The following is a 16323-nucleotide window of genomic DNA, read 5'->3' as shown; positions in this document are numbered from 1 at the left end:
CAGTCATGCTCAGCTACCTTAACATGCCCTTTTAGAAAGATTGGCTGCTCACTCAATATATGTACATACAACCGTTGTAGTTGTATGATTATGGCTGCAGCTAACAGAGCAAAGTTTGTAAACCATAGATATAGTAAACCCTAGATATGCGAATAATCAAAACAAGTGAGGCCTATAATTAGCATGACGCAACGTCATGGTGATGTGCAAAGCGAATCAGCTGATCTATCAACTCCTATTGACTTAGCACTAAAAACTGCTCAATTTTTCCATAGTTTGTGCATCTGAGACTGCATATTTTATTGAAAATATGTAAAACTTATATGCAGTAATACTTCAACTTACGAGTGCCCTAACGTACGAGAAACTTGAGGTACGAGCCAGCTTTTAAGCAAGTTTTAGCACTAAAATACGAGCCATGTTTGAGATACGAGCACATGAGACAGTTGCCAAGTATGTCGGAGGTGTTTTATGAGAACAGCATCACTCTGTATTTTTCAACTGCTCAGATTATACTTTTGTACCATGTTTTTTGTGCGCGATTTTCAGTGCAGAATTATGTGAATTAAAAGTACCGTGCGTAGACCGAAAGTTTGCCAGTAAAAGGATAGATAGTGCAAAGAAAAAGCGAATGATAACAATTGATATTAAATGGAAAATTATTGAAAAATATGCAAAAGACGTATGCGTGATTGAGCTTGCTCAACAATATGACAGAAATACATCCACAATTATCAAACACAAGGATTATATTCAAGGCATTTAGTCTGCAAAAGGACTAACCATAGTTTCTAAACGATGCAGCGATCTTCACGACCACTGATGGAGAGACTGCTTAGGTTTTGGATAAAAGACAAACAATTGGCCGGTGACTGCGTAACTGAAACAATGCTACGTAAAATGGCCGGTGCTATCTATCAAGACTATAAAAAATAGACATTTGGACAAGTTGGCTAGCGGTCGTGCATTAACCCTTGGTGACAACACCTGTGTTCGTCCTGATCGCAACACGTTGAAAGGGCGACGAAGGCAAACGTCCTTAGATAGGTTTCTCTTAAAACGGCCGGCTGGTCGTGAAAGCGAAACAAAAGAAAAATTAGCAAACCAGCGAGAAATTTTAAACTATGAACGCCGAAGAAATTTTAATTGCGTTAAGTTAAAGATTAAAGTTTGCTTTTAGGTTTGCTTTTAAGTTTGTCTTTTAAGACTTGGATAAAATTTAAATTTATCAAAGTCAACTGTTGTAATGAAGGATAACTTATCTCTCCCTCTCTGGCAAATGCTAGCGTTAGCCGCTATTGTATGTATTTAATTTTACATTTTAATTAATCACATTTCCTTGCATTATTTTTATTTTTTGCTTTTTGAAAGCATGTGGTAAGTTAGGACAATAACCAACATGTTCTTTCTGTTACAATATATTGTTTTGAGTGTTTTATTTGCATTTTCAAAGTATGAAAACCTATCAATATATATTTAATTATTCTATATATAAATAAATTGCACCAACATGCGAGTAAATTGACATACGAGCTCAGTCTCTGAACGCATTAAGCTCGTAAGTCGAAGTATGACTGTAATGACTTTGGATGAGAAAGGCAAGAATCTTACACACATGGTAATGAATAATACCAATGATTTAGAAGCTTCTATATCATTGATAATACAAAAAGTGGCCAAATAGAAATTAAACTAATAACAAACTAATGAATCAAATGAGGTTTAGAAGCAGTTACGCTGGACCCCTGTATTAAACACCCATTAGACATGACTTAAAATAACTAGACGAGATAGTTTTTGTCTAAGGTTGGTTGAGCTAGATTCCTGCTTTGAAGCGGCATAGTGTTTTCTGATTTTAGTATAGCGATTTACTATAGTTTTGAGTAGACTGTTGGCATGCACTGTACATGTAAAACCTTTATGGAGGTTATGTAATAAGACATATATGTTACTGTCTGTGATGTTACTTGTTTAAAAGCTCTCTGTGTGATACCACAGCTCTCCATGTGTGAACATAGGCACTTTTCTGCAGCAATTCATATTCGGCCTATCAATCTGGTCACCAATCCTCCTTTGTTTTTAACTGAGATTAGGGTTATGTCATCACTATTTCTACTTCCCACTACTTCGACATCGGTCAAGAACTTGATACGCTCATCACATTTGAGTTAGAAAAAATCCTCATCACCGAACTCCTCATCTTCACCTTCCTCAGCTTTTGTCTCTTCTTTCTTTTTCTTTCTAGCCAGAGAATGTAGCAGGAGTTGGCCAGTTTTTTCAGCCCTGCTCACATCCAGATCAATACAGTTAACATTGGGATTTGGTGTGATATCTGCTTTTATGAACAGTGCTCGAAGTGCAGATCTAAAGCACTGCACATCCGGGTTATTGTTATAGCCACCCTTAGATCGTATTGTGGAAAACAGAATCTCAATGTGATCCTGGTTGATCTTAAAGGTTAGGAAGTAGTTGATGTAAGGGTAGTTGCTGAAAAGATATTGAGCAATATCATGTACAGATTTGGCTGCTGACTCAAAACCAATGACGAAATGATGATGATTTTTCTATTATTTTTCACTAGCAGCTTTCAGCTTGGTATCTTTAATCGGCATAGAAAGCTTATGATATTGTTGAGAACTTCTCGTTTTGAGTTGAAGTTCTGTTTTGTTATGGGCAATTCAGGATATACCTGGGGTGTTGTGGTCTCTTCTGATGACATTTCACTAAGAATTTGGTCTTATTGTTATGTTTATGACTTAAAAACTAGCATGCCACGCATGCTTCCACTACTAAACTTATTGCTCAAATGAAGGCTTTGGTGCTGTGATGCACATCACTACGACGTAACGTCGTGAAAACAACAGCCAATTATAGGCCTCACTTTTGCTCCATTGTATTGATAGCTATTCGCCAATCTAGGGTTTACTATATCTATGTTGTAAACAATCCATACACTCAGCTGTTCATAAGAATTGGTCTCTTCTGCCAGTGCTAGAAATAAACGATCAGCAAGCTTACGTATTGATTAGACGATTAGATTGTTATTTTATTAGTCCTATTTTCACCACCTCTACTCGAAACCTAATTATTGTAAACGGGTAAAATGTGCATATCTGGATCTGGATGGATGATGCGTCTCCAAGAATTGACATATGGTGTTAGACAGCAAGCTATGGTTAGTCGTTTGTTCTAAAACTTGAGTAGGATTGTTAGCTCTATGCAGTAGGAATAAGGCTGGAGGAGTGAAGTTAGTATGGGTGGGTATAGTGAGACAGCCTGATTGACAAACTATCCACAGGCCGGGTGTGAAAAAGATAACAAGACAAGCGTGATGAAGCCTAGTAGATCAAACATTTTGGAGTAAGCAAATGAACTCTGAACCTGATAATCAATAAGCAAATATGCAGTGTCAAGGGTGACAGGCATAATTACAGGTTATGTAACGGTATACAAGCGCTATATATGAGGAGTCAAAGAGAACACTCCATCTTTTGTTTAAAAAATGGCAGACAAGAAGGTGGTGATTGTGACAGGTGGAAGCTCTGGACTTGGACTAGAGACAGCCAAAACCTTGTGTGAGTTGGGGCACCATGTCATTATATCTGTCCGAGATGATGAAAAAGGACAGGCCGCTGTATCTCAAATCAGAAGCTCATTGCCAACCGCTGACATCACTTTTTCTATCATGGAACTATCTGACCCACAATCTATCCGAGGTTTTGTTAAAAGGTTTCTATCTTCTGAAAAACCGCTGCATGTACTGATGAATAATGCAGGGCTTTTTCGCCAATGGAGCAACAAGCAGCGTGTTACAGTTAGAAATGACCCTAGATTAGAGCTGACTATGAGTGTCAACTGCATGGGTCACTTTTTGCTCACCAATCTACTGCTAGACAAACTCAAAGCTTCCGGGACTAACGCTGACCCAGCGAGAATAGTAAATGTCAGCAGCAGCCTAACTGTAGACAAGGTCGGAGTCGAACAATCAGGTTTCTTTATAGATGACCTTATGTTAGCTGAGAAAGACCATTATCTGACCGGCCTTCAGTCATATCGCAACTCCAAACTTGCATTAAATCTGTGGACGAATGAGATGGCAACGCAGCTCGAGGGAAGCAACGTAGTGGTCAACAGTATGTGCCCGGGTTTTATACCAGAGACAGGACTCGCTCGGGAGAATCGAACATCACTGATAGGGTAAGTACATGTTGACGGTAATATATGGAGTAACATGCATTAGTTTTTATTAAAAGCTCAACTTTGCACTGAAAAGTATCTACAGATATTAAATATGGTCTCCATATTGTAACAAAATGAACACCCAGATCTTTGAATAATAAACTACTTTGAGTAGGAATGACCAATCTTTTTCATTTGCTTCCCGATTCTACCTCTCATACACCCTCCACAATAATGCAATCACCTTCACCTTATACACTGGTCATCTATGGTCATCTATGTATCTAAATTATGCATAATTAGCAAAAAGAATCAATGCTACATGAAGTTATGAAGACTAGTTATATTGGCACTTCTAGCTAAGGGATGCTTTAGACTGGCATCAACCGAGAGTTAAACACAACTCAACGCCAACCCCATTACTTTCAGGTACTTGCAATTGACAATATAGCGAATGAGATAGAATTCAATTCTACCCTGTGTGACTTGCAGGTCTCTTATCATGGGAATAGCAAGCACATTTATCGGACGACGGCTCTTTAAATCAGAGTCGCTCATAACAGGAAGAGACAAACTTATACAGATGGCTATTGCGGAAAACAAAAAGACCTCTGGAGTATTCTATACTCAAAACAAGCCGACAACAGAAGCAACGGAAGTGCTTGATGAAAACAACAAAAGTAAAATATGGGAATTGTGCGTGAAATATTCTACCTTATGATCCCTAACTTTTTCCTCTCTACTGCACCTTGGCTTAACCACCTAACTTTTTCTAGCGGCCTATTTTTTCTAATAATACCTATATAGAAAAGCCCTCAATAATGTCATTGCTCCGATTGTGGACTGCTCTATTTATACCAATCTGATTAAATGTCAACCTACTGTACTGATGGTATAGTGTGTTAATAATCACCAACTATAAGCGTATGTTAGAAATTCCTTCAATAAGCTAAGGTGGCACATTGTCTAGTACAAGTTGGCCTCCTATTTCCTGACCACACAGACACATCATTCGTTCAAACTAATCTTGACGGCATACGATGCATACGTACATAGAAACAGACTGTCTAACTTTGGTCTAGTCAGTTGCAAAAAAAGGGTTCAGTAGGCATAAGAGCTGAACTGCGTGCATAACATAAAGTCACCCTACAACAGGTACTCCTTACATGTAACTAAATCAAGTTGATCATATAGTAGGGCTCCAGTAGAAATTAGTACCAACGACGCAGTGACAATGTTACACAGTGACACACAGAAAATAGGATACCCTTCGGTCGCCGCTTATGAACACCCAAACAATGCCAAACAATTTAAAATAGAAGATACTATTCCTAGCATAGCTATCGAAAAATGCAGTTTAAATCGACCAAGAGCTTTCGACCAGACAGGATATTGCAAGCAGAGCATATGTGCGCTACAAACAGGATGCGGATACATAGTATCTCTAATGATGCTCTAATCATTGTAATTAAAGCAAGTTGGAGTCGCCTCTGCAGCACTGCTGATTATAAAAAGTAAAGCAAGGAGGATAAGATACTTGTTGATGGCTGGGTTTACTTGACACGCAGCCGAGTGAGAAAGAGTACAAGCATAGTTCAACGACTATAAACTCTTATTTAAAACATGCATTAGACGGCAGAACAAAAAGTAGAATTAAGAATTCTCTTCAATAATAAATAGAAATAAATAATAAATAGCAATTACAAGTACTCTTGAGGTGCTGAGAGTAAGTGAGATCCTAAGATTGTCTATCAAAGTAGAAGATACTTCAACGAGTCAGCTCATTCCCTCTAATGGCTCACAGGCTGCTCGATGACAGCAACAGAAAGTTAGGGTTCATCTGGAGAATAGACGACTCAGCAAGTCAGCGTGACCTTTCCAGAGAGGCGATATAGATCCAGACGCTGAGGACAGAGTGCGGATATGGATGGATATGCACAGCGAGAACAAACTCTACATCGCGGCTGTCATTCTCCCAAACACCAGTGGCATACACGGCCTCTGCCATGTGCTCGTTGTCTGTATATGGCATGTTAAGCGTGAAGCCGGATAACTACAAAAGAGTTGTCATGTGGCAGATAGAACGATTAAGTTTTCTACTCACTGGTTGAGCAGGAAAAAATTCTTCAAAAACAAAATCACTATAGATTTCATTTTGGTTTCTTAAAAGATTCCAGTCTGTACTTGAATCTGTTGCATCGCTAACGGGAGGATGACTAGGCATGTAGATTCAGCTAGAAAGACTGTTGCGTAATAATGAGTCATACAACTTGAGTTGGGTTCTGCCTGCACAAACCAGGCAAGTGCATGATTTAACACCAAATCATCCATGCTGTAAAAACTCAACTTCTTTTCCATGCATACAATAGCGAGCTACTCGTTTACCCACAATACCTTGTAATTCCTCATGATCTGTTCAAGCTCGCTCCTCTGCTGGGTTGCTGTATCTTTGCCTCGATTGCCCTCAAGCCTGCAGCAGACAAGCATAGCTAGTTGAGTTGAGCAAATATTGTATCTCCTGACAGTGTACATATTGAAAGTACGCACTGGTGAAAATGCAACTAAGATTGCGGTTTGAAGTGAGCTTTCTACAAGTTTATTCCTTATGGAAGTCATTTAATTTCAATTTTACTAAATTAAAGTTGGTGACAGAAAGTATGTTATAGTATAAATACAGCTGCAATTTACTCAACGCTGTCGAGTAGACCACTACAGCGGCACTATAGAGATTTCTTTATAATTCTACTAGCTGTGCTACCCGGCGTTGCCCGGGTTTTAAAAATCAGCTTATAAACAATGAGAGGTAATGAGAGCTGCCTGCCACTTGCTATTAGCCTGGCACATTGCCAATGGACAATTTGAGTGAGCTTACTAATAAAAGCTACCTCATGATGCTACGCCATGACTTTGCGTGGTGACCGAAAGCGTAGCGTATTTGCTCCCATATACAGTAGCGACATATCTCGCCTTGCGATATATTGAGCTTGTGTGGCTCAGTTAGTACGGCGGTCAAACTGGTCAACTGGTCAAACGGTCAACTGGTCAAACTGGCTAATGGGGATTCCGAGATCAAATCTTCTGCTTTACGGATTCTTTATTCCAAGATATTAAAATCGTTATAGCTGGACATATACAATAACAAATACACAAACTTTGAAAAATATTATAATTCTATGAACATAGACATGGCTAAGCACAAAATACCTGTTTCACTATGGTTACCTAATGTTGTAATATTTTTCAACAAAATATCATGTCAGAGTAACAATGAGAGTGCTTTGAGTGGTCTAATTTTTATTACTTGCTGCCTAGCTACTACTATCAACTCCTTTCTTATTTCAAATTGAGGTTCTTCTGCAAAGCAATATACGGTACGTCACTACCAAATTATAATTATATATGGTATGTCTCTACCAAATTATAATTATATATGTTACATCTCTACCAAATTATAATTATATACGTTATGTCTCTACCAAATTATAATTATATATGGTATGTCTCTCCCAAATTATAATTATATACAGTACATTTCTACCAAATTATAATTATAAACTGTAACAAACAACCAATGACAACCAAACCAAAGACACAAATTACTTTTACTCTTAAATAATCACAACTAGTTCAACATTACAAATAAACCATATTTATTCTATCTTCCATTCAAATATGTCCTAATATACTATAAAGGGTTAAATAAAGGTTATAATAAACCATCAAACCTTAATAAAAGGAAAGAAGGTAGGGCAGCAGGCTCCACAAACTATGAAGCAATGATAATCTACTGGATGCACAAAAGGGGAGGCTAACTTGCTAGTAACTAGGTCTAGCAACAAATCAACTCACCTGAGTTTAATTATTTGATAATAGAAGAAGAGTTGTCAACCCTTCTTCATAATCAGCGTTTATTTGAGCTCGGGAATTGTTAGAAGTTGCCCGATATCATAAAGGTCAGCATCAGAAAATAAAAACAGCCAAACAAAAACTACCTCTTAACCCATGATTCTCTGCAGGGGTATTTTAGTAGCACTACTACTAACCCTCGGATGTACATAAAACATTTGATGAGAAGAACTGTGTCTTTACTCAACTTAAATAAGAGATAAACTTCTACTATAAAAATTGTTGTTTAAATTGATATCTACATGTTAGAAAAGCAACTTTACGCTATTTTAAATTGCAATTATTTTTGGAGTTGCACTTGCATTTAATAGGAAAGACGACTCTTATTATTTTGTGGCATCTTGTAGTGAGCTAGTTTTTTATACTACAATAGTGGTTCACAAGGTGCTTTTTTCATACATATTATGGCAAGTCAGTTAGTAAAAAAAATGATTATTTACTCTTTGAGAAGATTACGGAAAGTTTGCATGTTATTTCGACTCCATCTTGTTACATCACTTGGTCGCCAACTCTTCTCAAACTTGTCCCTAAGGTACTGCTCGAGGCGTTCCTGTTTGTCCCTCACATCATCTGGCTCTGTGTCAAAGTAGATTAGCTGCTCAGGCTGCAATCATACAGAAGAAAAGGGTCCACTTATCTGTTTCTATTCTGAAATCAAAATACTGTTGAATTCAGTATTAGTTATTGTGTCAGTTACTCTATCAGTTACTGTATCAATAACTGATAGAGTAACTGATAGAGTAACTGATACAATAATTGATGGAGCAGCTGATAAAAGTAACTAATACTCTACCTGATAGAGCCACTGATACTTTAACTGATACAACAACTGATTGAGTCACTGATAGAGTAACTGATAAGAGTAACTGATAGAGCAGCGAAACAGAACATACACTTCCTGGTACAAGAGCATACACTTGCTGATATGACAACTAGTCTCCTACCTGAACAGTAGGAAGACCTGGTTCGGGGAAACTCGTGGTGAAAAATGGTCGCCAAGCTTTGGTGTCACTAAGATTAAACTGCATTCGATTCGGCCTATCAAACTTCTGCATGTTGGACCATATCTGAAATATGGTTGAATAAACATATTTAGCACTTCTACCAATCAGTTGACTATGAGATAACATTAGTACTTCTACCAATCAGTTGAGTATAAGATAACATTAGTACTTCTACCAATCAGTTGAGTATAAGATAAAATTAGTACTTCTACCAATCAGCTGACTATAAGATAACATTAGTACTTGTATTAATCAACTAAAAACTTATAAACAAATACAGAAGATAAAAAGGTTTTCATTAAATTCAATCATGTTGTTGGACTAGTACAAAACTAGTTAAGTCTTTAGCAATTTGATTTATGTGTATAGTCCGAGGAATATGTGAAATATTTGAACAGATAATACATACGTCAGTAAATTTGAATTCGACACACTAGAAAAGTTGTATCATGAGACGAGTAAACCAGGTTGGATGGACCAGGAATGGTCAGCAATCACACATCATATAAACAATGAGTGGGGATTAATGCTTTTACATGGACTATAATTGATCCATTGCCTTATTTCCCTCAAGACAAACAGTATTAAAATGGCGCGACGCTTTTGAAAAAAATTAGGCTAAATAAAAACGCTGAGTGTCATTCACAATGCATAGCTCAGCGGTAATCGCTACAAATCATTGTGATCCAATACAGTGTAACAGATTAATGACTTAATTCTAATCTTAAATACCGGTAGATAATCTATGGAAAGATATGATAAGAATGACTCATAAAGCCATCACAACTGACCATTGCTGGCGAGTCAACTAGAATAGGTAGCTATTGGGTGGATAAGCTCATAATACAAACTGAAAAAATATTGTAAAAGCTAGCCAAAAGGTGGTTAGCAGGAAAGATGGGATTAGTGTGTGTGTGTGTATGAAGTGTTCGGGTGACAGAGATGAAAATGATGAGGAAATAAGAAAGCATTGATGTATTGATGAGGATTACATGAGCTGTGGCATATCTAGTAGTATATCTATTTCTATCTATCTATATCTTACATTCTTGTTGTTGATCAAACAGGCAACACTGACTAGGGGACAGAAGGTGTCCTGCACCGAGTACCTTTCCCCTTTCATTGCATTCCATACCCAAGTCTTCTTTCCATCCATGACGAGCGTGTAGGCGGTGATGCCTTCTGGGATAGCCATACCTGGAAGTAGTATTACTATCATATACAAGGTAGTATTGCTATCATACACAAGGTATATTACTATCATATACAAGGTAGTATTGCTATCATATACAAGGTAGTATTACTATCATGTACAAGGTAGTATTACTATCATACACAAAGTAGTATTACTACCATATACAAGGTAGTATTACTATCATGTACAAGGTAGTATTACTATCATACACAAAGTAGTATTACTACCATATACAAGGTAGTATTACTACCATATACAAGGTAGTATTACTACCATATACAAGGTAGTATTACTACCATATACAAGGTAGTATTACTATCATACACAAAGTAGTATTACTACCATATACAAGGTAGTATTACTATCGTTGCCGTGTTAGGTTTTGGGAAACATGACTCGCTGTTATCGTGTTATTAGCTCATTCAGTCAGTAGGCCCCGTAATTCACAATAGTAAATCTTGAATTTCTACAATGTAGGGGTAACACCTAACTAAAAAAATGAATCCATGGAGTATAAAACATTCCAAATTATCTACATTTACTAATTTTGAAATTGGTAAGTGTTGTAGTATATGCTTAAAGTTGAATATAATTTACCCAAAATCACCAGAACAACGGCATTTTATTCCTAGTTTTTGATTGATATTTAGCCACCCCTAATATAAAATGACAAAGTCTTTCATTGTTGTCACATTGTTTTACCTGGCCCATAAGATGGGACAGCAGGCAAAGCTGTGGAGTGCAGTTTTCATACTCAAAATCTAAATATAAAACCGAATTTGGGCTATCTTACGATTGCGACTATTAATATCGTGAATGATTGTGAACGGCAACTGACTGATCATAACGGTGATAATATTGGGCAACTATATTTATTTGACAACAACATGAAACTAACAGATCAGTAAAATAACCACTATTGTTCATAATATTTGTAAATTTACAAGGTGCTTTATTCAGCATATTTGTTTGTTCGGGTGCCGTGTTCGGGTTCATCCCAACAGAACTCGATCATTCAGCTCCGCCCAAATGATGCCAGTCGCCTATCCTTATGGGGGCTGTATATCATTGCTATCACATACAAGGTAGTATTACTATCATATACAAGGTAGTATTACTATCATATGCAAGCAAGAGTAAGTAAAACTGACCTATACAAAGGTAAGCATCTTGTTCAAGGTGAAGGAAATAATTAGTTAATAGTACAGCGTGCTCTTCTTCATCACCAGCAAACATTTGCAAGAATTGCTAAAATAGTCCAATTATCCAATAGTATTACAGCATCCAACAGGGCTACAGCATGGGCGCCATAGAGCGATGAATAGGTAACAATAAAATATTATGCAATAAGTCAACTGATCCAAATACATTGTAAGAAAACTCCAAGATGACGCTGCTTCACCATAATTTTACAGAAAATTAAAGGACTGTGTTTGAGGTAGCAGCTCAATCACGTATGAAATAATGAAAACTGTTGAAAACTATATAATATACCAACAACACTAGATATAGTTTACCGGGAAGAGTTGGCTCTAAGAAAACAGCACCAACAGATACTTTTGGTACTGTATATACTGTACATCGTTACACGCAATGGATAATGTGTTGTTTGTGTAGCCAATGTGTCAGCAATGCATTGTCCATGCATGTGTTAGTCATTGTTGGGCAATACACCATACAATTTTAACTGTCAAACTTCATATCATGGGAAAAGTGTTTTGTGCAGTTGAAATAAGTTGAGAAAAAATAAAACAATTGTAAAGGTTTTCAAACTTTGTCAAACAACTGTAACTTACAAACAAAATAAATTAAGAAACAAAATAAAACAACTATAAAAGTGTATAAATGTAAATGTGAAATAATTAGCAAGTAATAGCTAAATTAAGTCGGCTTTGCTACGATTACAATAAAAGATTCGATAAAATTAATTTAGTAATAATAAGATTAATACGAACTGAGAAAATAAAATAAAAATCCTGAGTATGTTGAATTAATAATAATAATTTTTGCATAGAAAATGTGTGTATAAAAAAGGTTCCTGCTCCAGCAGAAGCTATTCATAAAAACTTTAAATATGGCGGTACTGGTACTTCTCAATACTGGTACAGATGTAAAAATGAGATACCGGACAGACAAAGTACCAGATATGTCTTTGTCTGGTACTTTGTCTGACCAAACGGAGAGGGAATGTAGAGGCTATTTCTACTTGAGATAATACAATTGTCTGCGTAAAAAGTATTAGTCTTTACCGATTTAGCAATCGAACCTTATCGTGAATAGAAGTGTAACGGCACATTTGAAATTGAAACACCAAAGTTAAAAATTGCAAATTAAACGAACAGGAAATAACAGCAACAACGTTAGTTTTAAACAATTTAAAAAAATAACAAATGCAAAAGGTAATATTAGTAATAATCACAAGTGCACATTTGGTGTGTGCATACGGTATATGGTATGTGATAAGGGTAATAGAACGCCAAGGACTGTATATTTCAGCATTTAAATGCGTTGTTTGAAACTTGCGGTTGCAATCTCTGTGAGCTCAAATTCAGCATGCAGAGAGCTTTTCATTCCAACATTTTAATAGCTATAGCTGAACAGGCAGCCATCCGGACAGACAAACTTTGAGAGTTATATATATAGAAGTACTGTAGATATGAACTAATGTGAATAGGAACTAATGTAAATATAGGATTTCATTGCCTTCACACATTTTAAAAAAAATCAACTATGAGATTCTCGGTTTTCAAATCGAATTTGAGTAGAACTTGCACTGGTTTGTCGCTTGACATTATATGGAATTTTTTACATATTACGACGCAAAAACTTCCCATAATTTCTTTACGTTAAGTTGAATTTATGTAAGAGGAGTGTCTACTGCGCTAGAGAATTTTATATGAAATGTTATGATAGAACTCAAAGGAGACTCACATCGCAGGTGCTCCAAAGGTCACACATTCCAGGGAAAGTGACGGAGTCCGAAATATAGGGAATTAGCGATACGTAACGAGCAACGTGTGCCTACAACAGGATATTTGACATCAGATCTACACAACATTTACATGTATATTCTTTACCCAAACAGCTTGAAGTTCTCTATATTTTTACCTTAGTATTAACCTATATCATCCTTTATATTTATACCTCAACATAGTCTTACATTCACAAATCCTGTCCGGGCTCACCACTCAATCATACCAGCCTAGACAATAAGAAATGGCTAGAGAACAACCACTAAATAAATTTATACTTTACAATGTTTAACAAATGCAATGACTAGCTTTGCTGTTCACCTCTGCAATTTCACCTGCACTGCCAGGCTAAAAAATTATAACAGAGCGATCGTGCTCCTCAACATTCCACACAGCTTGGCATTCCACACTGCCTGACATGCACACTGCCTAGCATGCCACACTTCCTGACAGGCCACCCTGCCTGACATGCCACACTGCCGGACACGCCACACTGTCTGACATGCCACACTGCCTGACATGCCACACTGCTTGACATTCCCCACTGCCTGACATGTCACACTGCCTGACATGCCACACTGCCTGACATGCCACACTGCTTGACATGCCACACCGCTTGACATGCCCCGTACCATCTGTGATTCTTTATCATTGGAGAGCGCAAGGACTGCACTGGGAGGAGCAAGAGCTTTGAAGTATTTGGTGATGAAGACATTTTTGCCATTGATGTCTATGACCGCGGTCGTGTAGGCTCTTGAGGGGAAGGCCTTTTCCACTATCCCCATGTACTTGGCTGCAGCATCCAGTAGCTCTTCTGATTCATTACTTTCAAACTGCATAGAAATTACTATGCTGTGATTGTGAAAGAAAACAGAGCCAAGGTGGAACCAGGATACAATAATACATTTGTTCAAATTGCCGACCTACGATACATCTACAAAAATGAATGAATGGTTGACATCGGAATAAAACATTTGGAACTAATAAGTGACTAACAATCACGTCAAGTATCCCTCATTTGGAACTAATGAGGGATACTTGACGTGAAGCTAGCCCAAAAGTTTACACAAAATTAGTACTATGAGACAAGTCAGACATCGGTATATGAGTCAGACATCGATATACGAGTTAGACATCAGCATATGAGTTAGACATCGATATATGAGTTAGACATCAGCATATGAGTTAGACATCGATATACGAGTTAGTCATCAACATATGAGTCAGACATCAGCGTATGAGTTAGACATCGATATACGAGTTAGTCATCAACATATGAGTCAGACATCAGCGTATGAGTTAGACATCGATATACGAGTTAGTCATCAACATATGAGTCAGACATCAGCGTATGAGTTAGACATCGATATACGAGTTAGTCATGAACATATGAGTCAGACATCAGCATATGAGGCAAAAGTTTACAGAGCATTCAGCAAGGCTAAGACAACTTACAGTTTCCTTATGATCTGGAGCAACTCCAAGAGACGGTTCTATAGTGATGAACAGGTTGACATATGTATGAGTGGGTACGGCATCATCTGTGCCTTTCCTCTTGCCGGTATCCCTAGTGTATCCCAGCAAGACTGCGGGGGAGTCAAGTCTAAATGCTCCCTCAATCTGACAACCAATTAAATTTGTTACACTGCGCCTGTCTCATTCAGTCGATCAAAAAGCTATGATTGAGTTTCTTACAATCATATGGGCATATGATTGTTATACTATGATATATATATGATTGATATGCTATTGGGCATATGGATATGCATGAGAAGATAATCATTAACTCCAAATACATTTTGAACAGCTCGAAATGAAAGTATGGTAGATTTGAGTCAATAAACAAGTGTTCTTCAAAGGTAAAAAAAACTCTTTACATAGCAAATCGTTTTTGTAGATGTCATTGATTTAATAGCCAACGTAAAAACACTTACAATACCATTAGCGTACAAAGTTGCAAATGGTATTTGAATACCACCCAGCCACTTTTTATCTAGGCGCGTGTGTTCCTCACGCCCTCTACGTCTGTCATCCTGAAGTACATCCGTCACATATTGGTCAAACAAATTGATGTGTACAGAGTCTCTGACAGTCTGCAAGCTGACTGATGAGTAGTCATTATTGGGAGCTCTAAAATAGACAAGATATAATTGACAAGACAAATAATGGACAATATATACAATATATAACTCGTATAACAAGGCACTAGCAACTGTTATCATCTATTAAAGATGCAGATCACCTCACATACTAATCTTTCGAGGCGTGACTGTAGATTTCAAGCATGTATTTCTCTTAAAATATGGAGTAATTTTCAACATACATTTGAAATTTTTTGAAACGTCATGGTTTTGCAAGTTCAAATAAAAAAGAGTTGGTATGAAATTAAAAAAACGTAAAAATATTAAAAACATATAAATGAAGATAATTCAAACAATATCTAGTGTAATTTTATAAGTTTTGCCCCATATTTCTATTGCTCAAGCCTGGTTTACATTGGCTGCAGTTCACACGTAAAGTGGGATACAGAGGGAAATAGTTGGCTTGGTCAAACATTTACGTTAACATCATTCGCCTTTTTGTGAGTAAATAGCTACCAATGATAATCAGTCTTTAGAAGGGTTTATAGATGTGGTTGCGTCAAAAAATTCGATTTAATGAAACTAAGACCCATAAAAGGCTAAAACATCAGCTACAATTTGATGCCATTTTTGTCTTTGTAGACCAACCCTGTCCAGAGATATATGCGTTTGAATGAGGCCCTCTTTTAAAAAGCTCACGTTCTAGCGGGTGCTTCTTTCGTGACGTCACAAGCAATATATCTGAAAAGAAACCACGAGCGATAAATATGAGGTCGCTCCCTTAGCCAATCATCGGCGCGAAATTTTTATATAGGCCGTAATAAATGTTATCACTCGTAAAACGTGTTGTCTGTGATCTCAAATTTAGGGATTTTACTCTATTATTAAATCGCATGGACATCAATATTTACTAAATTAATTAACATCGTTACTTTAATGAATTACTCGATCGACACGTTTGATTGGCGAACAACATACATGTAATA

General features: G+C 37.0%; 2 protein-coding genes across 3 annotated transcripts in view; one reads left to right on the top strand and one right to left on the bottom strand.

Moving 5' to 3' along the window:
• Positions 1-961: 961 nt before the first annotated feature.
• LOC137385733 (coiled-coil and C2 domain-containing protein 2A-like) overlaps positions 962-16323 on the bottom strand; it is a 60485-nt gene continuing 45123 nt past the window's right edge. The window contains exons 29-39 of one of the 2 annotated variants that reach the window (XR_010977796.1): positions 15191-15386; positions 14712-14876; positions 13889-14089; positions 13216-13305; positions 11436-11532; positions 10135-10286; positions 9030-9152; positions 8526-8689; positions 6574-6649; positions 5814-6232; positions 962-973 (exon numbers count right to left, since the gene is read on the bottom strand). Coding sequence is in view for 1 of the 2 variants with exons in the window: in XM_068072269.1 (XP_067928370.1) it covers positions 6044-6232; positions 6574-6649; positions 8526-8689; positions 9030-9152; positions 10135-10286; positions 11436-11532; positions 13216-13305; positions 13889-14089; positions 14712-14876; positions 15191-15386 (1453 nt within the window). In the remaining variant the exon portion in view is untranslated. Of the gene's footprint in view, positions 974-5773; positions 6233-6573; positions 6650-8525; positions 8690-9029; positions 9153-10134; positions 10287-11435; positions 11533-13215; positions 13306-13888; positions 14090-14711; positions 14877-15190; positions 15387-16323 lie in introns of those variants that run through there. The other variant, XM_068072269.1, reaches the window with a different exon arrangement.
• Positions 3446-5065, top strand: LOC137385743 (retinol dehydrogenase 12-like). Its single transcript, XM_068072284.1, has 2 exons — positions 3446-4197; positions 4672-5065. Exons 1-2 carry the CDS (start codon positions 3503-3505, stop codon positions 4898-4900), a joined length of 924 nt encoding a protein of 307 aa, XP_067928385.1. The 5' UTR covers positions 3446-3502; the 3' UTR covers positions 4901-5065.

The sequence above is a fragment of the Watersipora subatra genome, chromosome 1, assembly GCF_963576615.1.
Source record: "Watersipora subatra chromosome 1, tzWatSuba1.1, whole genome shotgun sequence".
Lineage (NCBI taxonomy): Eukaryota > Metazoa > Bryozoa > Gymnolaemata > Cheilostomatida > Watersiporidae > Watersipora > Watersipora subatra.
Note: the sequence above shows the minus strand (reverse complement) of the source record. Positions and strands in the feature narration are given on the sequence as shown.